Consider the following 23,945-nt stretch of genomic DNA (forward strand, 5'->3'; position numbering starts at 1 on the left):
TGCCTATTATTACATCCCTTCATGCAAGGGCAATGAGTGCATCTTCATTCCAAAAAGAATTGACAATGTGGAAAAGAGAAGGAAAGGAGGATATAGGTGATAACTGTTACCTTATGGTGCACTACTGACAAGAAACTCAGTTCTTCCAAGACCCATATTATTATTTCTGAACAGATTTCTCTATGACTGACCTTCTTAGCTCCAAATTCTTCTCACTCTGTGAGAGACAAAATAAAGGGCTGCACTATGTTTTAAAAACCAGTGACTTTTTTTTAATGTTAAAATACAATGACAAGAACCCCAAAAGGGCTCTCAGCTTAGGGAGCCCCTCATTCATGGGCACAGGTGTGCAGACACTGTAAAAACAAAACAGCAAAGGGCAAGGAGTGTCCCTCTTCTCTCCCAAGCCCCACCTGGGGCATTAGTGCTTCCTCCGTCACAGCCACAGACTCACGGTCCCTCTGGACAGCAAGGGCCACTCTGGCCGACTTGCAGCTGCAGGCTCTCTTCTGTGTGGCAAGAGGTGGTACTCATTTGGTACTCAGGAGCTGCTTCCTCTGTTGCTCCAGGAGTGCCTCAAGGTGCTCAGCCCGCTTAACTGCTGCCTGGGACACACATACACACAGAGCCTGTCAGGCCTCACTGAGGATGGCATCCCAGGGGATAGAAGAAGAGTTACAGGTAGGAAAAAACAACTTACTTCATACTGTTTTCGAAGATTGTTCACAGCCTCTTCTTTCTTCATTATTGCCATCTTGACCCTGTGAGGTGAACAGATACTAGATTAACCAGGAGGCTCAAATCACCCCACAGTCAATAGCTTGGAATCCCAGACAGAGTCTGAAGATCAGCCAAACGTGCTTTGGCAATGATTCAGTTTTGTGACCTGGACACTCAGCTGCTCTAGGCCTGCTTCTTCATTTGTACTGGGGTGGGGGTGGGGCAGGGCAGCGGCAAAATGTTCCCTGAGGTCCTCCTACTATTCTAGAATTCTAAACTGTTCTTTTCTAGTTTTGGGGGGAGGGAGATGAAGAGACTTGATGAAGAGATGAGTCATGTGTGTCTGGGGGTAAAACTTAACTTTTGTCTACATGGGTAGACATACAAACAGTCTCCATACAAACTCCTAGGCAAATCATCATGATACCAAATTACTAGGCAGTCCTTCTAAGGGCTCAGACCACTGTTGCTTCCTATCACCCTCCCTAGGAAATTAAAGGTTACTCCAAACTGACCATCCCCCTAGGGATACATATTCTTCCATCAATACAAGACTTGATTAGCCTGCTAGACATCATTTAACCCCCCACTGACTAATTCTACAAATGGGCATTGTTATTTATTAATAACAAATGAGGACTTTTAATGCTGAGCAGCCTCCTTCTACCCCAATACAGTCCAAGAGGATACATTATCTTAGAATTCTTTCCTAGGCCCATTGGCCCTGCTCTTCCCTGCCATACCTATACTCGCCTTTCCCCCTCCTTTCTCTTCTTCATGCTGACTCCCTTCATCATCTTATCCCCCCTCCCCATGCCACCTGTTGTCTCTGTACCCCTTTTATGCTTGTCTTGGTACACTCTTTGTCTAATTAAAGTGTGATTGCAGTGTCACTTCCCACTGCTACTGTGCACTTTCCTGGTGAGAATTGGGCATTGTGCCCTTATTTCAAAATTTCATAAATTCATGATCAAGTCAGAGTTTTTAAATGTTTATTTAAAATTTGGGGTATGCTTGGTAAAGCTGGGCACATATATAAAAGCCAACAGCAAAGCCCAAGTTCTCAGTGACTAGTGTGGACAAGATCCAAGGTAGTTCATTGGCCTATAAGTGCATCCAAGACAATGTCCTCATTATATTATCTCACCTAGGAGGTTAACTCAAGGACATTGGATAGATTTTTCTGGGAAGACACCAAGCCTGGGGACAATTTCTTTTTTCAGGCTATCCTGCTAGTAATTCTCCTACTTCATCACATGAAGGGCCTGACTGAGAAGAGCAACGAACTATGGGTCATTTGTAGTATACATCTGAACCAATGTGAAGCAGTAAGAATGGGCCAAGCATCAGTGGGTAAAATGAATGTGTTAAATAGCTGCTTTTTAGGACCTATTCAACTTCTTCTAAAGAATTCTTTACCATATTGGAATATTACAGGGACATATGGAATATCCCTAAATAACAGGGGCAGTTAGGAATGGGAATAGAAGTGGCTCTCCCTCTATTCCCTGGTCTTCATTAAACCCCATCTTTTTCCTTCCACAAAGCAATTCAAAGCCATTTCCTCCCCTTGGTTCCTAGTTCAATGCTAAGCACTAAGCAGATGCCTGAAAAATGAGGTTGTGGCAAGATTTATATGAATTGTCACAAAATGAAATGAGCAGAACCAGGAGAACAGTTTACACAGTAATAGCAATATAATGATCAATTGTGAATGACTTCATTATTACCAGCAATTCAATGATCCAAGACGACTTTAAACTATTCACAATGAAAAATGCTATCCATCTTCAGAGGGAAAAAACTGATGGAATCTGAATGCAGATCAAAGCATATTTTTCCTTTATTTTTCTTTGCTTTTTGTTTCTTTCACAATATGACTAAAGTGGAAATATGTTTTATATGACTGTACATTTATAGCCTATATCAAATTGCTTGCCCTTTGCTTTTTCAAGGAGGAGGAAGGGGAGAAAAAGAATTTGGAATTCAAAAATTTCTTTTAAAAAATGAATTTTAAAAACTTTTATATGTAATTGGAGAAAAAAATAAAATATTAAATTTTTAAAAAATTATAGGTTGATAGATTGATAGATTATAGTCTATCCACTATGTGACCCTGGGCAAGTCACTTAACCCCAATTGCCTCAGGAAAAAAAAAATAGGTTACTATTTTCCCTTCAAAGAAGTCTTCCCAGACAAGAATCAATGCATTTACCAAGTAAATGGAAAGAATGATTGGTTGGAACTGCACTCACCTCTTATGCACTTCTTCTAGCTCATCTTCTTTGTCCCGATTGATCTTCTCTAGTTCTAACTGCTGACGAGTCCGTAGCTCTGATATTTCTATTTTCAATCGCCTGTTCTCCTCTTCAGTTGCCATCAGTCGATCTGAGAATTCCTGGCGGATCACCTCTGACAGGCTGCTCCTTTCTTCCATTAACTTGTCCTTCACCTGGCAGGAAAATCTAAGAATCAGAGGCAGCCTGGGAATGTGGGGAAGGGTGGGGATGCTCAGTAAGAGCTCCTGAGCTCACCATTATTACATCCTCCACCTCCTTCTCCTTCTGTTTCACTAGGCCCTGGAGCCGAGAGTTCTCGCCTTCAGCCTCTCCCAGTCGACCTTTCAATTCGGCACAGCGCTCTTGTAGCTTTCGCTCTGACTGCTCCAGATCAGCAAGTTCTGCCTCATATTTGTCCCGTACACGCTTGATCCTTAAGGCAGGAAAAGATGAAAAAGTGAGATATGTTGACACATCATACGTCCTGGCAATTAGGTTGAGTCCCTATCACTGACTCATTGGACTTTCAATATACCACCAAAACCTTCTCACTCCATTGCTTTGTGTCACTGTTACCTACTATACAGCATTACCTGTGGAAGATTCATCTAGGTCCAAACTTTTTGGCTTTTGTGATTCTTCAGGCTGAGTGCTACAATGGATCAAGTCAAGAAATCTGAGTTTGACACTCACCTCTTCAACTCATCGACTGATCTCATGAAAGAATCATGTAACTTCATGTCTCTCCTCCTTTATAAAACCGGGGATAATCATAATAGCCATGTTTACAGAGTGCGCCAAAGTTTACAAAGTGCTTCACCTATGTATCTTCCTACATGAGCAAACTCGAACTCTTTCATTTCTACCCTGGGATTACTATGCTGCCTAGTAGCTGCTCTGCTGAGACCTCGTTTCCAACCTTACTTTGTGTTGCTCTGCACAGATTTCTGATCCTTCCAGTTTTGGAACCATTGTCAGCCATGGAAAGGGTGGGTCGATATGCTCCCCAATTGTTCCACTCATTATCCCTTTAATTTTTCAAACTGGGATACAGATTTTATTATCTGTGTTTTGTTTCTCAACTAGAATAAGAGCACCTTGAGGGAAGAGTCTCTCTTTACTTTTTATTTGTATCCCCATCAATTAGCATATTGCTCAACACCCAAGTGCTTAAGTATTTTTTTCATTCATTTATTATCTGCTACTATTATCATCCCTATTTTATGGATGAGGAAGTTGAGTTTGAGAGAAATTAAGGGACTCCATGATAACAGGACTATGACAAAAGTGCTCGGTAAATCTTAGAGCACTGAGTGAGAGAAACTGCTATATGACACCAGTTACTTCACACTATCCCCCTTTATCCTATTAATGAGCCCCTGGGGGAAGCCAATGTACTATAATAGCAGTACCATTGGTAGAGGTAAAGAATCTGCTTCTGACACTTTAAGGAAGTGTCATGGATAGATCCCTTTAACTTCATGGTGCCTGTTTTCTCAACTGTAAAAAGGGAAAGTCAGCAAATCTGACTTTGAATACTAATTTCATTATTTGCTACTTAACTATAAACAAGTGGATAAATCACTGAAAGTCACAATTATCTTTATCAAATTGGAATGATAACAACTTGCAACACATGCCTCAGGGATGCTGTGAAGGGAGAACTTTGTAAACTATAGAACAGTATGTAAATGACAGCTATTTATTTTACTCTGCTTTGTTGGATGGAAGATTATACCTTTATTTTCACAGTTGGTTACTTTCCTAAATTTCCATAATTTAATTTACTCATTTAAAACTATTATTCTAAAGAGTTTAACAGGCTTTATCAGACTGTGTGCATCAGTTTACTGTACTCTACCTGTACTTTCCCCTGCCTTCTTAATTTATCCATTCTAACTAAACCTTCCTTAGGCTGCTAAAGAGTATCTCCTCAATCTCTCTTTTTCCTATTCCTTTCATTTCCATCTCCCCAAACATCTGACTCGAATTTTGTCCTTTGCTCTATAATGAACATTTTAAATCCTTGTTTAATTCTCTCTCTTTTTCACTCTTTCCTGCTGACACAGCTTCCCTTGAAACCCTTTCAAGTTATGATTGCACCTTAAACTCATATCATAATTCACATTAATCACTGCTCTGTCATAGTGGTAGAGTCAGGAAATTCTTGCTCCTCAGTGCAGATTCAATTCAAATTTATCCCCAAATTCAAATTCTGATAGCTATTATAATAAGCCCAATCTCCCTTCTTCACAATGAGTTTAATGGCTGGACATTCCACTCTAATTTGTATGTTCTATGTTGGCATGTATGCTGGTATTCTATCAAACATCCTATTTTCTTTCCTTTCCTTTCCTTTTTTCTTTTTTAGGCAATTGGGGCTGAATATCTTGCCCAGCGCGTTACATAACTAATAAGTACTTGGGGTCAAACTTGAACTCAGCTCCTCCTGACTTCAAGGATAATGCTCTATCCACTGTGTCACCCAGCTGCCCCAAACATTCTACTTTCCATCGACTTCACTCTACTCCTACAACTTCTTCCACTCCACTTCAACTAATCCTTGGAATAACTTTGATCTTGCTGTTATTGACAAAGGTTTCACGTCCATGTTCAAGAAATTTGAATTTCCTTTATCTGGTAATATATACTTTATATTTCTCCTTTTGTTTCTCTCCTTCTAAGTCTACTTTTCATCCTCATTCCATTCTTCAGGTCCTAAAAATCTATTATCTCTACTTTCCCAATCTTAACTCTATGGTGAGCCAGTTCAATTATATACTATCTTTCCTTTCTTGAATCCCTTATTTCTTTGTCCTATCCCAGATTATACCTTGCCAAACCCACTCCATTATCCATTTTCTTCATCCCTACCCATGTGCTGACGAACTGGATGAAGTCACAAAATCATCTGACTATGTAAATCTTATCTCAATAGGACCTTCAATGTAGCAAAACAACTTATCTGTAATTGATCCCAGACCTCCTTACCTCACCAAATTTTTTCCTTTTCTTGACACTTTCTCTGTTCTGAGGACAAAAAATCTCACATATCACTGAAAAAACTCTGATCACTTGCCAAGAAGCTCCCCCTTTCCCACTTCATATTTCTCTGACATTGCCCCTCCTTATCTTCTTTCCAGTCTATGAGAAGGTTACCCTTTAGAGTTTGCCAACTCCAACTACTCTAATGTTGCTTTGGTCCCATCACCTTTCATCTTCTCCAGCAAACTGTCCCCGATATGATTTCTCTCTCCTCCTCCCAATCTTCAATCCTTCCCTACCTACTGGCTCTTTGCTTACAAAAGTGTCAGAATCTATTCTAGTCTAAAAAAACCCCAACCTGTCATGAGATCTTACCATGTCCACTAAGCTATCATCCTGCAAAGGAAAACTGTAGTTTTCTTCTTCTCAGCTAAAGTTCATGAAAAAGTAACCTATACAAAAATGAATGTTGAAAACTCATGCAATTAGAAAAAAACAATACTCTTGAATTAAAAAAAAATAGCCTATACTTTTTTTTTTCTTACTATCTTCTAAAACTTCTGGTTTCCAACTTTATCATTCAACTGGAATTACTCTCTCCAAATATATCAATTATCTCAATTTCCAAATGTAATGGTTTCTTCTCAATCCTTATTTTCCTCAACTTCTCTGTAGTATATAACATTGCTGATCATTTTTATTTCCTGCATACAGTATCCCACCTCAATGGGTTTCCAAAACTTTGTTCTATTTTAGTTTTCATACTGTTACTTTTTACTTCACAGCTCTCAGATTGGCTAAGATGACAGGAAAAGATAATAATGAATGTTAGAGGGGATGTGGGAAAATTGGGACACTGATATTCTGTTGGGTGGAACTGTGAAATGACCCAACTATTCCAGAGAGCAATATGAAGCTATGCCCAAAGGATTATAAAACTGTACATACCCTTTGACCCAGCAGTACCATTATTAGGTCTGTATCCCTAGGAAATCATAAAGGAGGGAAAAGGACCTACATATGCAAAAATGTTTGTAGCAGCTTTTTGTGGTGGCAAAGAATTAAAAATGAGTAAATGCCTATCAATTGGAGAATGGCTAAATAAGTTAGGATATATGAAAGTAATGGAATATTATTGTTCTATAAAAAATGATGACCAGGCTGATTTTAGAAAGGCCTGGAAAATTTACATGAACTGATGCTGAGTAAAGCAGTAGAATAAGTAGAACCAGGAATACATTTTACACAATCACAGCAAGATTATGTGATAATCAACTATGAAAGACTTGGCTATTCTCAGTTGTTCAGTGATCCAAGGCAATCACAATAAACTTTGGATGGAAATAGTAATAACTATGTAAATCAACCCATGCTATGTTACTTTTTTTCCCTCTTATAGTTTTCCCCTTTTGTTCTGATTTTTCTCTCCCAACATGAGCCATAAGGAAATGTTTTTTTTTTTAAAAATGATTGTACATGTATAATCAGAAAAAAGTGTTCCCTTTCAGTCTCTTTTGCCTGCTCTTCATCCATATCATACCCTGTAACTATAGCAATATCCACCAAAGTCTGTGTATGTGTTTCAAATTAGATGTCCCAGGAACATGTCAAACTCAAAACAGAACTTATCTTTCTCCAAAAACCATCCTCCAAATCACCTAAGTTTGAAACTTCATATTCAATCAGTCCCCAAACCTTGTATTCTTCACATCTCTCACATTTATCCCTATATCACCACAGGTCCTCATCAGCTTATGTGATTATTCATATTAGGTTCTTAATTGGTTTCTCACTCCAATCCATCCTCCACACAGCTACCAAATTGATTTTAATGATTTCTTTAAAAAAATATTAAATTCTACGACAGATTCAGTTGACATTTAATCTTGGTTGAAGATGACAAAAGATCAAAGTAAGAAATGCAGTGCAGGAATGGAACCAACAGCAATCACTGTCTTATCTTACAAAAAAAAAAAAAAAAAGTCAATTTTTTGACCAGATATATAACTCCACCATTGACAATGGCACTACTTTAATGCTTTTAACTTTTCTAATTTTTCCTATTCTTTCTATTTTTCTAAAAGCTAAATCTTTTGCATCCATCTCCTCAGACCATTTGTTAGGCTGCTATAGAGACTTTTTACCACTTTAAAAAGAAAGTTCTTACTCTTAAAATCCTTGACACTGTCAATTGGTTTAAAATCAGAAACAAATAAGGCATCAGTGAAAATGGCAGTAAAGAGCTATCTGCTTTGTCTCTACATTCTCAGCCCCATGGGATTTTTTCATCTGACTTGCAGTTGAAATCTCCCATTTTTGTGGTCTTCCCTAATAGAACATGTGCTTCTTGAGCGGAGGGCCAGCCTTTCTTTGCAAAAGAACATGTCACTCATCTTCTCCATCAATCAGATTTTTCTAAAGTGCAGGTCTTATCGGGTTATGCCCTTGCTCAATAAACCCAAGTGATTTTGTTATTACTTCCAAAATCAAAAAAGAAGTCCTTGGCATTTAAAGCCCTTCACAACCCATTCTCTTCCTATCTTTATCTTACACTGCTTTCCCTTCCATTCTACATCCACATTGGTAGATTCCTTGCTGCTATTCCTCATTCCTGAAATGTTCCTCTTTCCGAAATTCTTAAGATTCCTTGGCTTCCCCTTTTCCAGGAGGCCCCCCAGTCATTAGTGCCATTTAGAATTATCTTCCATTTACTCTGTATTTATTTTATATGTTCTGATGGAGAGAGACAGACAGAATTTGTGTGTGTACGTATGTATGTATATTTTTGCTTTTTCTTTGTATCTCCAGTGCTTAGCATAATGCTTCATGGAATACTATAAGTATTATAACTGAACCTTCTGCCCCCCACCTCCACCCCATTCAGTCCACATCCTAAACTCAGTGGTCTAATCCTGCCATTTCTATCTTTGAAACATCTTTATATGTCCCTGCCTATCTACTCACAGAGCTGCCACTCTGCATAGCTGGACCACTGCAATAGCTTGTTAGTTGGCCTCCCTGTTTCAAGACTCTCTCTACCTTAGCCCATCTTCCACTAAGCTTATGTTTTCCCTAACTTTGCCCCTCCCAACTCAATAAACTCCAGTAGTTCCTTATTACCTCTATGATCAAATTTAAAGTCTTCAGTCAGGCATTTAAATGCCATAATCTGGTCTCTTCCTACCCTTCCTTTCTTAATACACAATATTCCTCTCCATTCATTCTATGACACATGGCAGGGACTCAGTAACTGCTTGTCAGCAGACACAGTAATTGACCCCACTGAAAAGCAGGCAGGTCTAACATCTCTTAAATAGCACTAACTACCCCAAGCAGCCAGTCCAGGTTTCCCTTCCTTTTCCTCTGGCGCTGGCTCTCACCTGTTCTCAGCTGTTTGCTCACATTCCTCCTTGGTCAGGGTCATATCAGCTTCAAGCTTCTGGATAACCAGCTCAATCTCCTTGTCTCGGACTTTCCGAACTTCATCTTTCAGCTCTCTCTCTCGTTTCAGAAGCCATGCCTCCTGGGAGAAAACAGCAGAGATCCAAACAGATGTTAATGCAGACAATTCTACTAAATAGTGGAATGCAAATTAAAAAAAAAAAAATGATTACAACTCCTAACCACATGATGATTTTCTTTTCTTTGAATCCAGAGAGGAGATGGAGGTAAGAGGACAGGCAATGGAAGGGAAAGACAGGGGAGGTTTATTGACCAATGGGAATAAGTACTGGCTTTCACCTCTTTCTTTAAGTAGTTGGCTTCCCAGGCTTCCTTCTCTACCTCCAAGCGTTCCTTCAGGGCTTTCATATCCAACTAAAAGACAAAGCAAAGTCCTATAATACAGATCCTACTGGTCGTTCTCCAATCATCCCAAGACCTGAGCTTCTGCCTACTACAGTTTGATCTATAGCACTTTGAAGAAAAGGAGCCTAGGTTTCCTGAAAAGTAGTAGAAGGAGAAGCCCCTGGGTTGGAAGCCAGGAGACTCAGCAGAATAAAACAGTGTCCTGAAATCTTAAGTGACTTTAGCATCCTTTGGACCTTAATAGAAAGAGTCACAAATAGTAGATACCTGATTAAGTGATTCCTAGATTGAAATGAGATCATGCTACTATTGTGAGGACAGAAGAATGCCCCTGGGTGGTTTTATGAGAAGCTGAGGTGTGAGTATGTGAGAGGGGAGACATGCAGATAGAAGGAAAGAGACAGGGAAACCTGGTGTCGCCTTTCTTGCTCCTCTCTGCCTTTCTCATACTCTTCTCTGAGGGCCTTTGTCACCACACAGCTGTTTTCCTCAAGCTGCTGCTTCAGTTGCTCCAATTCTGCCCGCTGCCTGAAAGGCACAGTCAGAAGTGATCAGTGCTAAGGAAGGCGGGGGAAAAAGAAATAGGAAAAAGCCCATAGCTGGCAGGCTGGTCCTGGGCTAGCTCCAGAGGCCCATCCCACCAGCCTGTCCTGCTTCCTGTGGCTTACCTGGCAGCTTGCTGGTTTAGCCGCTCCTTCTCTTCTGCCACCTCGCTGTATAGTCGGCGCCGCTGCTGTTGAAGGGCTTGTTCCTCCTCCTCCAAGTGCTTTTCATATCTGTTAGGAAAAAGATTCTTCCCAGTTACACTCATTTCTGCTCAACCACTGAAGAAAAGATGCACTCCCCTCAATTCACTCCATTTGCCATGGAATCATTAAAGCAACAGGGATCAATCACCTAATACCAGATGAGTCAACTCAGATTAACCAGGATATGTACATGTTGGGGTAAGGGAAAGTGAGGAAATTGTGGCAACGAGATTCTAAATTCTACGAGATGTAGAAACAGAGGAGTCCCGGAATTTGCTTCTATTTATGAGGAACATGTGAGTAGGATGTTGATCAAACCATAAAGTTTGATAAAAGGAAACACTCCTATTTGCCAACCCCTAAGCAAAAAATAAATATTCAAAAAAGAGGGGGATGTATTGTAGGAGAGAATAATAGTGATAATAGTAATAGCTTAGATTTATATATCATTGTTAACAGCATACTTTATATCATCCTGTTTGATCCTTGCTAAAATAGTACAGCATATTTATATATGTCAGCCATTCTCAGTTCCACTCCTCTATTGATCAGTTACAAGGTAAAGCTAAAGTGAAAGGGGCCTTATCTACTATGTTGAGCTGGTGAAGGGAAATTAAAATTTATGAAAACAAAACTTTTTCTTTAGCAAAGTAAAGTCTTTGAGTTTTTATACAGAAAGGAAGCTTGGATTACTTATTTTTATTATCTCCATATATGAGGATTTTTCCCCCCCTAGGAATCCTGAGTTTCAGGGAGAAAACTATAACAAACCCTCCACTGCTCCCTTTTCTTAAAGTCTTAACCTTTGGGATCTGCTGGCTCAGAGTGAGTGTAAATAGCAATTGTTTCTGTTTTGGCCAGATAGCCTGAGGATCTTCCCCTCTCAGATTGATTTTTTTTTTTAAACTACATAAAAGATTCATTCTTTTCCTCATTTCTTGCCTAGACTTAATAACTGAATGGACACTGTCTTAGTCAAACTGAGACCTAATAAAGATTTTATCTTAAAAAAGACAAATCTCCTACTACATCTAGGTCCTTATCTCTATCTGGCCACCAGACCCAGACAACTCTGGAAGGGAAGTACAGCAGGGTGACCTTGCACAGCCCTCCCCCTTCCCCTAAATCCAATTCATTTGCATATCATGGTATCACCTCTCTGATGCCATGGTCCCCTTAGAGAACAAAGGCCAGATGACAAACAATTCATGCATGTATGATAATCAGCCATGTGAGGCCTCAGGGAATGCATTAAAGCAGTCTGGTCCTCAGTTTCTATCCCTTCTGTGAAACACATGTTCTTAAACTATGAAATGCCAAGAATGGGAGAGGACCTCAGAGTGTCCACATGCCCAACATCTTCATTTTACAGAGAAGCAAACAGAGGCTTGAAGAAGAGAAGCTATGCCCAAGGTCATACAGTTAGCTAGTGGCAAAGTGGAAGTCAGAATTTCTGATTCTCAGCTCAGTGCTCTTTACCCCCCCAACATTCTCAACTACCTTCTCACAAAACCACTCCTCAACCCTGTGGAAAGCACAGTGGTAACTGGAGAGGTCTCAGCCAGGTCATCACACCTTTGGAATTAGATCCTGGTTCCATCTCAGACCCTTCTGTAGAGACTGGAACAAACCATAGTTCTGCTCCATGCTTATTTGTTTCATCGCTTCAATATAGATGAAATAATTATCACTCACCTCCTGACTTCAGATATAGACTCAATTTTAATCTCATTAGGAGTCACATAATAATGGTGATAATAATGATAGCTAACATGTATATCTATCTACATATATGTGCACATACATATGTATGTATATATGTTGCTTACAGTGCCAGGCACTGTGCTCCATAATTACCTCAATTGATCCACAACTTTGGGAGGCAGGTGCTATTACTGTTTCCATTCTACAGATAGGTAAACTGAGACAAAAGGGGGTGAAGTGGCTTGCCCTGTGCATCACACTGGATGTGTGATGGAAAGTATCTGAGAAAGGATTTGAAAATAGGATTTCTGGACCTGAGGCCCAGGACTCTATCCATTGTCCCAGTCACTATTCCCACCAGAAACCCTCCACGCACCGCTGCCGGGCCAACTCCCTCTCCCGCCGTCCCTGCTCCTCTTTCTCTCGCTCCAAGTGTTCCCGTAGTTCTTCTGTCTGTTGCACATAGCGCTGAGCAGCCCGTTGATCTGACTGTAGCAGCTCAGCCTCATGTAGTGTCTTTAATTTCTTGATTTCTTGCTTGTGCTTGGCGATCAGCTTCTGGATTTCTGGCTCCAACCCTAAGGTGAGGGGCATGGCACAGGCACCCCAAACAGAGCAAACAGGAAAAAGGTTCCTGCAGATGAGCTCAGGACCATGGGGATGGCCCCCGGGATGAAGCCCAAACCCTTCTCCCCATCACCTTCCAAAATAATAAGGATGCTTGGGCATTTGAATGGTAGGAAATGGGATCTCCTCCCACCCTCAGGGAGAATTTAAAGAGGGAAATGTCACCAGAGAGCTAGAAAAACAGACAGGACATTAAAGCAGACGAGGTTAGGAAACAAGAACTGCTTTGGTCTTAGAATCAATGCCCCTGTTTCCTCTCCCTTTAGCTGCAAGGCAGGAAGAAAGGGTCCCAAAGTCTAGGCCAGGATTCCACTCTCTCCAGAACATTGAAAGATTCACAAAGTTCAAAGGGAGCCTGGAGGTTTTCTAGCCCTGCCACCATCTCCTATAATTCCCTCTACTTTGATCTCTTCTAGAAGGCTGGGGAGCCCGCTATTGCCAAGGTATCCTCTTCCCCCTGCTGGACAGTTCCTCTCCCAGCCAGAGGCAAACCTCTGTCCTTTCTACTGGATCAGTCCTGCCCTCTAGAGTAGCATATATATACAATGAAAAATTTCAAATATGTGAATACAATTATGATATCTTGCCTTTTTTTCCTCTTCACCAGGCCAATTCTGTCAACTGGTCCTCCTAATATATGGTTGTTTTTTTTTTTTTTTCAGATTTTTTTCCCTTTGCCCAGGACAATGATCTTGACATTTGCCATGGCAGAACAAAAATGTCTACCAGAGAGTTGTACCCATGGTGAATAAGATCAGAGAGAACACCTAAAGTGTCCTTGATAAATGTCACTGGCCCACCTGAACCATGTCCTCAGGCACAGAAAGTGCATATATGATTGCTAAGTCACTGTCAACAACAGATAACAATTCCCAAAAGTAGGCCTTTTGGTTCCCCCTACCTCTGACAGTAATCTCTTTGATCTTTTTTGTTTTCTCATTGATCCACTTCTCTCTGCGGATTTTTTCTGTGGCACTCATTAGTTCTTTGAGTTTCTTAATCTCCTGTAAACAAGAAAGGATGCTAAGGCCAAAAGAAGTGGAAAATGAAACCCACACTTTTTCACTGCCACCTATTTCCAGATATCTTACACCAGTGGAGATTAGGAAGGTGTTTGTTTCCAGGTCCTAACAACAGAACAAGAATAACAAGGGCTATTAATACATGCAAAACTGCCTGAGAATTTCAAGAAATCTAGACATCAATGTCAAATTACAGACTGCTGACTTTCACAAGGATTGTTCTCCACATTCACATAACCCATTTCTTGGAGTACCTCACAATGAGTGCTTAAGGAATTCTGAGTAGGCTTAGTCACATAAGATGATCTTCTTGCAATGTCAATAAAGTTGGGCAAAAACTAGTCAGTTAAGTGCCCAGAAGTGCGTCTACTAGAAAAACTCTACCTGCCCCAATGCTCCCAAGGAGGAGGCCAAGGGATGTCTGTTGAAATAGAGTTTATCTACAGGTAAATGCCATAAAGACACCTCAGGTACTGAGAGTTGGCTTTAAAAAAGGACAATTTTCAGTAGGCCAATCACCATCCTAACCCATTATGTTTTATATTTCTTTTGCAGACTTTTTTTTTTTTTTTTTTTTAAATCAGCTATTTCCACAGGAGAAAAGAAGGGAGTAGAGAGTATAGATACTGCATGGCAGAAAGAAACTAAAATAGAAGTGTTCAGCGTGAGGCAAGAGTTGGGAATTCAAATTTCTTCTCCCCACTCCATCCACTGTCTTACTATATACTAAGCTCTACATTCTCCATGATCATGTCCTTTCCTTGTCATTTTTTTTTAAACCTCCTCACCAAGGTGAAAAATGGAACAGAAAGTATGGCATAGGGAAAATACAAAACAGCTTTGTAGAGCACAAGGTTGTGAGGTTTCTCCCCTTGCTCTCCTATGGCCCTATCTAAAAAAAGGGCCATAAAAGAATACTAATAAAAATCACTCCAGAGCTTCCCAGTCCCACATTTAAATACAAGGCTTTATAAGTCAAGGATTCTTACTGTGAAATGTAAACCTGTTTTAAAAATTCTTATTTTTTTTTAAGCTTCTTGTAATCCTGTGTATTTTGTTATGCATTTAAAAACATTCTTCTCAGAAAGGGTCCATAGACTTCATCAGATGCTAAAGTGGTTCAAGGTTAAGAACTCCTAAAGCAAGGAATTGGGGAAAAGGCAACTGAGAGATAAAGTGGAAAAGTGGGCTTGAAAAACTATTCCAATAAAGAATCACATCAGGAAACTGGAGGGTAGAAATGAGATTTATGAAATACCTTAAGAAAGCCATCAAGTATATCAGTATGCAGTTTGCATACATCTACATAAATTATACAACTATTATTCAGCATAGATTGAAATTAAATTATTGTCTCTTGAAATTTGTCTTTCTTAATTTCTTCTCCTGATTTCTTCTCATCTAACTCAAAGTCATTTCCCAAACAACAACAACAAAAAAAATTAGTTTATTAGTATGTAAATGAATTGGGAGCCCTCTCAATTCACCTATCATCATATTAGAGTGTAAAACAATTCCAGAATTTCTCAGGTAATATTTGTGAAACTATCTTGGTCTCAGCTAGCTTTGCCTACAATATATATGATTTGGGGCAGGGTTGCAGGGTTTTGTAGATGCCATCCCTTGTCCCTTCAGATCCTCCAAGAGTCTCAGCTGAGACAAAACAGTAAAAATTTCCTTTACACAAAGGCCTGAAAGCACACTATACCTGAGGAAATAGAGAGAGGGAAAGGAATAAAGGAGTCAATGAAATGAAAGCCTTGCCAGAATACAAGTAAGGCAGCAAAGGCAGGGCAGTTGAGGTGAGAAGAGGTCGGCAGGGCGAGCCCCACTCCCTCACCCTCGGCGCAAGCCAAGGAGTTGGCCCCTCGCATCTCTCACCAGTTCATGCTGCTCCTGCACTTGAGTGATTCTCTTGGTGTATTTCTGGTCCACTTGCTTCAGCTCGGCTACGACTGCCTCGCACTTCTCACTCAGGACCTTCTTGTCGTCAATCAGCTGAGATTGGAGGAGGGGACCAGGAGAAGCCAATGGGTGAAGCTGCTAACTCAGGACCTATAGGTACTGAGGGGACACTCCCCTGTCTTCAGGATTAACTCACAAATGTGGCAGGAGGAAGGGAGCCCCAGAATACAACCCCAGAAGATGAGACTGAAGGGCAATATGTCCCAGGGAGTTTCACAAACAGAAAGGCCTCTGTTCCTGAGGCTAAGCTTCCTGAAAGCAGCCCTTCTACTCTATATCCCAATAGAGGAGTCCTTAGGCACTTCAAGTCAGGAACCGGGGGCTCTATGAGAAACATTCCTGAGAGAAGATGGGCCTGAAAAAGAGCTGAATAAATAGGGACTTGGAAACAGGAAGAAAAGATGCATCAATCCAAGTATTGCCTGTGACATATGAGTTCAGGCCCCCAGAGGACAGTATGTGATCCTGGCAAGAGCTGGGGAGATGTGGCAGCATCTACAGCATGCGAGGCCTCAGAGCCAAGGTTCCCCCTTCCACTCCCAGCTTCCCCTATCTATCATGCCCTCTCTCCTCTCCTCTATAGTGACTAGTACTTGTGGCTATTTCTGGCCTGCTAACCCTATTCTGCTATCATCTTCACAGGGGTATTCTGCTGAATACTACTTCCTAGGAACAAACTTCTGAATTTGACAAAGTTTCCCAAGTAACAAAAAAGTTCTAGTTCCTACACCTTCTGAACTGGGCCAACCCTTTCTTAATCAGGAAATACTTGTGTGGAATGGATATGGGTCAGGATAAAGGCAAGAGGAGATGAGACACATGCAATCATTAGAAGTAAATACAAAACACCCTAATTCCATCTCCAAAGACAACTTAGGAACACCTTATATCCCCACCTCAGCTTTCTTTTCATTCCAATCTATCCTCCATACATCTACAAGTGATTTACCTGAAGCCCAGGTGCTTTATTAAAATATAGATCACTTCCCCTCTCAAAACACTCCACTGCTCTATTACCTCCAACATAAAATACAAACTTTTTTTTTTTTTGCACATAGAGCTCTTCACAATCTGGTCCCAACCTGTTTTTCCAGTCTTATAAAGCATTATTAGCAATTCCATGAAGGGTCAGACTGGTCTTCTCTTTATTCTTCACACCCAGCACTTCACTTTACTTTTGTCTGTGTATGCCCTAGTACCTAGGCATGGTGCCTGGCACACAGCTGGCATTTAATGCTTGCTGAATGACTGAATAAAGCAGGAATAAGGATCACCCTCCCATTTTGCAGATGGGAAATGAGACTTGGAGAGGAAAAGTCACATGTCCTCAAATCAATACAAAAATAAGTGGCAGAGCCATAAGCGAAAGTACAGTCTTCTCAGTTTCAAATCCATAAACTACCTACTAGTTGCCATGAGCACCCAGGGTTACCTGATCAATGAAGGCCAGGTGTCTCTGGATAGCAGCTTCATACTGCTCCCTCTGCAGCCTGAGCTGGTGGTTTAGCTCCTTCTCTGTCTCCTTCACGTTGCGCACAGTAAGCTCTCGCTGCTGAGCCTGTCAATGGGGTTTCGGGGAAGAGGATGGGAGGGGAAGGGGGGTTGGCTGGTACCTGGGTTCAAATTAAAGGAGCAGAGGCCAGGATCAGAGGAGATGGGGCCGACCATGGGGCAACTAGAGAATTCTTATTCTACTGGCACTCATATTGGAAGGAAGCAATAAAAGAAAACCAAGAAACATTAAGAGAAAAAAAAAAAAAAAAAAAGCTGTCCTGATTTGATTCTCTGATTATGAGAAGCAAGCAGTTAATATGCTGCGTGAGAAAGGAAGGCCTATGAGACACATAACTCCTAACCTTCTTCTAATGAAGGGCAGAGGATGCCTTCTGCTGCAAATCTTCTTAAGCAGCATTAAATCACAAACCTGGTCAATCATCCCCAGGGTTCAGTCTTTCCCACAATGGTCTAACCATCCCAGGGACAGAGAGACCTCTGGCTAGGTCTCCCTGAGCAGAAGGCCCATAGAGGCAATAAAGCACGTTTAGATGAGAACAATCAAGTCAATAAGCAAACATTTACTAAGCACCTATGTGTCAAGCACTGTGTTAGATGCTGGAGAGATTTGGGAAAAGACCTCTTGAAAATGTGGCCTATGTGGAAAATGTGGGAGGGGGGACTACCCACCTCCTTCCTCACAGTTCCTCAGAACAGAAAACACCTGCGATGTGGAAGGAACTCCTATCCAAAAAGAAATATTCCCTTTCCTCAGGGAAAACCTTAGCCCCATCCCACACTATCTCCCCCAAGCTGATTTCAGAAGCCCTTAAGAATACTGGCCATTTCTGTCTAAGGTCACCCACCAATGCTGTCTGTAGCAGCGTCATAGCCTGCTTCTTCTCCTCCACCTCCAGCTTCAGCCTCAGCATAGAGCTGGTGACCTCAGTAGCCACAGCCGATGCCTGCTCCAAGTGGGCCAGCTCTTCTTCTGTCAGGATCCCCTGGGAGGGAGCGGTAAAGGTTAGACATACCAGCACTGTCATCTACCTGGGTCTTATGGAAACGGGTCATTATCTTTACTCAGATCTAATTGAGCACATATCACCTGCCTTTCCCAGTCATAGCTTTCCTACCTTTCCCATCAAAAAACTCCCAATCTAGAAAGGGACCTGTATGTGCAAGAATGTTTGTGGCAGCCCTTTAGTGGCCAGAAACTGGAAACTGATTGGATGTCCATCAATTGGAGAATGGTTGGGTAAATTGTGGTATATGAATGTTATGGAATATTATTGTTCTGTAAGAAATGACCAGCAGGAAGAATACAGAGAGGCTTGGAGAGACTTACATGAACTGATGCTGAGTGAAATGAGCAGAACCAGGAGATCACTATACACTTCAACAACAATACTGTATGAAGATGTATTCTGATGGATGAGGCCCTCTCCAACAATAAGTTCCAATACAGCAGTAATGAACTGAACCAGCTACACCCAGCGAAAGAACTCTGGGAGATGACTATGAACCACTACATAGAATTCCCAATCCCTCTATTTTTATACGCCTGCATTTTTTATTTCCTTCACAGGCTAATTGCACGCTATTTCAAAGTCCGATTCTTTTTGTACAGCAAAATAACTGTATGGACATGAATACATATATTGTATTTAACTTCTACTTTAACATATTTAACATGTATTAGTCAACCTGCCATCTGGGGGAGGAGGTGGGGAGAAAGAGAGGAGAAGTTAGAACAAAAGGTTTTGCAATTGTCAATGTTGAAAAATTACCTATGCATATATCTTGTAAATAAAAAGCTATTAAAAAAAAACAAAACCAACAATCTGTTTGAGGTAACAAAGCTAAGCAAAGTTCAGAATGCTGTAGAAAAAGTCTAAGATGTAAGGATGGGTGTGTGTGTGTATCTTTGGATATGTGTGTATGTGTATGTGTGTGTGTGTGTGTGTGTGTGTGTGTATGTATAGTGCCCCAAATTCATCCAACTCATGATTATTCACTTTAAAGAGGCAGGAGGGACAATGGCAGCATAAATTGAGACAGTCTAGCTTTTTTTTTTTTTTAAATGATATTTAACTTTGAAGTATGTAGTAACTCTATCACTCTCACTCCATATGAGTTGGATTAATCTTGAGATGACTACATTTTCTGAGCACACTTCAAATTGAATTACACCAATAGCTCTATCTTTTAACACCCTGCCCTATGACCCCACTGCTTTGCCACTGCTACATAGGGAAGGAATCCACTTGGTGACAATCTTCCACTGGATCCAGAGAAGAAGCACTGAAATTCACACATTTCCTTGTTTGGGCTATTATCAAAGGATGCTCAGGGGTTAGCAGAGGCTCACCTCCCGAGGAATGGCTGAGGCCACAGAATGGGGTCTTTCCTGTTCCGACTTCTCCATCTCATCTAAAAAGCTCATGATACTCTGAAGTTTAGCTTCGGAAAGCAATGCCCCATCTTCTGGGACTCCATGTGGTGGATTTAGTTTCCCAAATTTTTCTAAGTTGTCAGTTGTTAAGGAATTAGAGCCAACTTCCTGTAAGAAAGGAAAGAGGAAAAGGATAGGAACTGATATAGGGTAAGGGAAGCAAAATAAGTATTGTTTTTTTTTTTAACAGATCACATCAGAGTAATTTGGCAATCCCAAGAAAAGGTATCTGCCCACTAATCTGGGAAGTAATCTGCATTTTTTTTGTGCTTGCTTGTGATGAAGAAGAAGTGCACAAAGGCAGCAGTACTCTATCATATTAGAAATTTGCTTTTGGAAGGTCAAATTACCCAAAGCACCTCCCCGGGCACTCAGGACCTAATGGAAAACAAAACTCTCTCCTCCATCTCTGTCTCTCTTTCTCTCTGTGTATATGTCTGACTCCATGTAAACAGATTCCCTTAGCAGAGCTGCCACTATTAACATGAGATGAATGGACAAAGAAGGAAAAAAAGCTGATTTAAAACCAGTGTTATTCTCCTTGTACTTCAAGCTGAAAAGCTTTGCACTGTATGTCTATCATCCCAGTACCAGCCTAGTTAGCTCTGGAGAGGCTCATCATTAGAAGACTGACCATCAGATGACCATCTCCTAAGATATGGAGGGCTCCAGTGATGTCATGCAGAATGAAACCCCTCCACATCTGAGGAGATGATCACCTACTGGTCAGTCTTCTATGATCTAATAAGCTAGTCCCTGGATGAGAAATATAACAGCCTGAAAGGAACTACAACAGCTTATATGCTGTATTTAGGAAACCGATGCAGAAGTATCAGGGGACTTTAGTGAGTTTCTCAATGTAGAACGAATCCAGTAAGAAGCTGGGAGAGAAAAGAACATTATTTCCTTCTGGCCCAGAGCTTACAGATGCTAGCATAGAGTGCTGATAGGGTGATTTCATAAAGACATTAGGAAATAGGCTAAGGGTCATTATCACACTTTGTTGAACCAACCTTTTATAAGGTTAGTCTCATCCAGCTCTGGTCACATGCCCCCCAAGCTTAAGATGAAAGATCAGTGGCAATTTTATTCTAATTCTATCTTCTCCCACAATCTGAGCTTCCTGGGCCTAGATTACTTTAGATGTTGACCCTATGAAGTAGAAGACTGGAGTGAGATATGTACTGCTTTCAGGTAAACTCTCTGACTCCCTTTAGTTACCCCATCAATCCAGGAATATTTCTCTTTTTTATAAGCCTTGGGTTGGGTCAGCTGTTCTGGTTCCTCTTCTAACAGCTTCAGGGTTTCCAGCAGCTCGTTAAGAGTCACCTTGGCCTGGGGTTTGCTGGCTGCTGTGACCTCAGTATCCAGGCTCTCACAAACAACCTCATGAGAGATTATGTCCTATAGTCCAAGAGAGATGATATGGAGAAAAGCGAGAAAGAAAACAAGCATCTAATTAACCAGCCAAAAGCATGCCAAAACCACTTAAGCTAGGTACTGACAGAGAAGAGAGTCAAGGGTCTACTCTCTTACTTTGGATGAACAGATTCGGTGTATACCATTAGTTTGAAGATTAGATTTATTCCTTCACTAATTTTCTTAACAACTCCTAGGTCAATAAGAGAATATTAGGTTGAGAGTTAGAAGACCTGGCTTTTTGTCCTGGCTTTGCCACTTAATAATTGTAAGGTCTTGGGCAAGTCTCTTAAACGTAAAGCCTCAGCTTCTATATGCATAAAATGTGGATCTTACTCCCTCTCATGCCTTCACCTCACAGGGCTACCGTGAGGCCACATGTGACAGAGCTTTACAAAATGTTGCACAAATATACCAACATCACCATCATGGCTGTCATTTTCTCTTAAAGAAAAGCAAACTCAGTACACAAGAATGACTATGCAATCCTGGCTTCTGCTCTCTGGATGTACAAAAGCACCCACTATAGACTGCGGGAATCTTATTACAGCAATGGAAGGAAGGGAGAATGGTGAAGGTTAGACATGGAGAGGAGGAGACTTATGGCACATGATAATCAATGTGGGAATAAAAGGGCTGCCCAAGAGACCTGTGGCTTATCTTCTGGAGATTTACAAAGATCTGGGGAAGACTCAGGGACTGGATGGAAGTATTCCTCAGGTTCTGTAGCATGGAAGTTGGCACCTATAAAATAAGAAATAGAATGAATATGTAGCCAATATTCAGATTTAGAGCCCCCTTAGATTTCTTACCTTTCCTACCTATCAGTCCCCTAAAGCTTTGTCAAAAGCAGCCACAGAGAGGGAGCAGGGCATGCATGGATACAATGGATGATCATCAGATATGTGATACAGCATTATCATAAGATATTAAAATCACTCCCTCCAAAATGTAATATGAGAGATTGTGCCTCTACCGATGTCAGAGCTTAATAGAGTACAAGTCAGGGTCAATGCAGAGAATCCAAGACTTTGGACTTCAATACTCACTTGAGCTATCTGAGCAACCCACCTGTGTTGTTAGCTTTGATGCTGCTGTTTGCCAGGCTCCCATTCTTCAGGGAGGCTGCCTGTACGGACCTTTTTTTTGATGCCTTCCTGGTTTCCTTCACCTGCTCCAATTCAGTATCTACTGCCTTTTGGGATGCTCGTTTCTGCTGGAGTTCCTGCCATGATAGATATGTTAACAGTTCACAAATCAGGGAGAAAGATTCTTTCCATTTCCTGTAAGTAGCACTACGCTGAGAAGCCCTGTTGTGTTTGGGAAGGAAAATGGAGAGGAAAGAGTCAACTGGGTTACAATAAATCAGAAATAAGCACTGAAGGTGACTTCAGTGAGAACAATTTCCCCAAGGATTAGCATCCTGACTTAAATGTCCCAGAACTTGTACTTTGGTTAGATCTAGAGCTTTGAAAAAAGATGTGCATTTTGTTTGCAATACATCACCTCTTTCCAACCTGTCTCCAAAAGACTACTCTCCTAACTTTTCCCTTCTTGTAGACACTTTCCATTATGGATGGATTTTCATTTGCTGGGACTGTCATGTTGAATGGTATCCCACAAGAATAGCCTGATCCAAAACAGATTAAAGACCAAAGGTTTACATATTTGGACTCTGATCCATCCTGTAGCTAGGCTACCTGAATAGCAGCTTGTCTAGCCTGCCGGGCTTTCTCTTCCCGAATTTTCTTTCTCTCTAAATCTTTCTGTGGCTCCAAGTCGAAGATGTTCCCTTCCGATTGTTTTTGTTGTCTTTCCTGCAGAACAAACAGAACAGGAAATGAATTTCTTCATACTTGAGACAAAGTCTCTTGAGAACATATTAAGTTTCTAAATAACATAGCAAGTAAATACATGGATGTTGAAAAGAGTCACCTTAAAAGCTACCCTTAATCCTACTATTCTTTTGATTTCTAGAAGATTTAGGGAGCTTAAAGCCATTAAGCATTCTTACATGTTAGAAGGCCTCAAATGTCTTATAGTTCTAAGGCAGTTTGATCTCTGGATTTTAAAAATCCATTAGTACAAAAAACTTGTGTCATCTAAAACCAGTCCCTCAGACAACCCTCTCATAAAAACTATCACTAAGAGGGCCCAAGACCTAGGTGACTATCATTCTACAGAAAATGACTGGGGCTAAGCAACTTGCCTGCTCTGCCCCGATCTTGTCACTCTGTCCTATTCCTTCAGTCAGAATTAGAACCCAGTAGGAATGAGAGGGGGTAGCAACATAGATTGTGATTATGTGTGGCGGTTTAAATACATGGTGCTACTGAAGCTTCTGTCACCTCAGAATCTGCCACTCTGAAGAAATGCAACTTACACCACTAATATATAGGGCCGAAACATTGTCTGGGATTGTAAATTATGTGGATATGGGCTCATATCCATGACCCTTCACACTGACCTTTCTCTTGGATGTTAGCAGGTGTTCCAGGAGGGATGCACCAGCTCGATGTCTTTGTGCATGGTGTCGGTACCAACGCTGAATAGTAATGGCAGCTAAATTTACTTGATGGATAAACCTATAAGAAAGAAAAGATCAGGATTAGATGGGATGCTTATTCACTTCTCCATTATTGTGACAAAAAAAAAGCTTTCAATGCTATGATTACCTCTTCAATTTCTCTAATGCCTATATCCAAGCATACAAAATATG

The 23,945-nt window shown here is 40.9% G+C and overlaps 1 protein-coding gene across 5 annotated transcripts in view; it reads right to left on the reverse strand.

Moving 5' to 3' along the window:
- Nucleotides 1-249: 249 nt before the first annotated feature.
- Nucleotides 250-23,945, reverse strand: part of CEP131 (centrosomal protein 131) — a 52,027-nt gene continuing 28,331 nt past the window's right edge. The window contains exons 8-26 of one of the 5 annotated variants that reach the window (XM_074260385.1): nt 23,694-23,811; nt 22,927-23,043; nt 22,298-22,451; nt 21,876-21,970; nt 21,029-21,211; nt 19,724-19,915; nt 18,219-18,356; nt 17,291-17,416; nt 15,775-15,891; nt 13,773-13,875; nt 12,621-12,822; nt 10,460-10,567; nt 10,202-10,319; nt 9,726-9,800; nt 9,365-9,507; nt 3,255-3,432; nt 2,976-3,172; nt 701-761; nt 250-605 (exon numbers count right to left, since the gene is read on the reverse strand). In XM_074260385.1, coding sequence (XP_074116486.1) covers nt 531-605; nt 701-761; nt 2,976-3,172; nt 3,255-3,432; nt 9,365-9,507; nt 9,726-9,800; nt 10,202-10,319; nt 10,460-10,567; nt 12,621-12,822; nt 13,773-13,875; nt 15,775-15,891; nt 17,291-17,416; nt 18,219-18,356; nt 19,724-19,915; nt 21,029-21,211; nt 21,876-21,970; nt 22,298-22,451; nt 22,927-23,043; nt 23,694-23,811 — 2,500 coding nt within the window. In that variant the 3' untranslated portion in view covers nt 250-530. The remainder of the gene's footprint in view (nt 606-700; nt 762-2,975; nt 3,173-3,254; nt 3,433-9,364; nt 9,508-9,725; nt 9,801-10,201; nt 10,320-10,459; nt 10,568-12,620; nt 12,823-13,772; nt 13,876-15,774; nt 15,892-17,290; nt 17,417-18,218; nt 18,357-19,723; nt 19,916-21,028; nt 21,212-21,875; nt 21,971-22,297; nt 22,452-22,926; nt 23,044-23,693; nt 23,812-23,945) is intronic. The other 4 variants (XM_074260388.1, XM_074260387.1, XM_074260386.1 and 1 more) reach the window with 4 other exon arrangements.

The sequence above is a fragment of the Sminthopsis crassicaudata genome, chromosome 4, assembly GCF_048593235.1.
Source record: "Sminthopsis crassicaudata isolate SCR6 chromosome 4, ASM4859323v1, whole genome shotgun sequence".
NCBI lineage: Eukaryota > Metazoa > Chordata > Mammalia > Dasyuromorphia > Dasyuridae > Sminthopsis > Sminthopsis crassicaudata.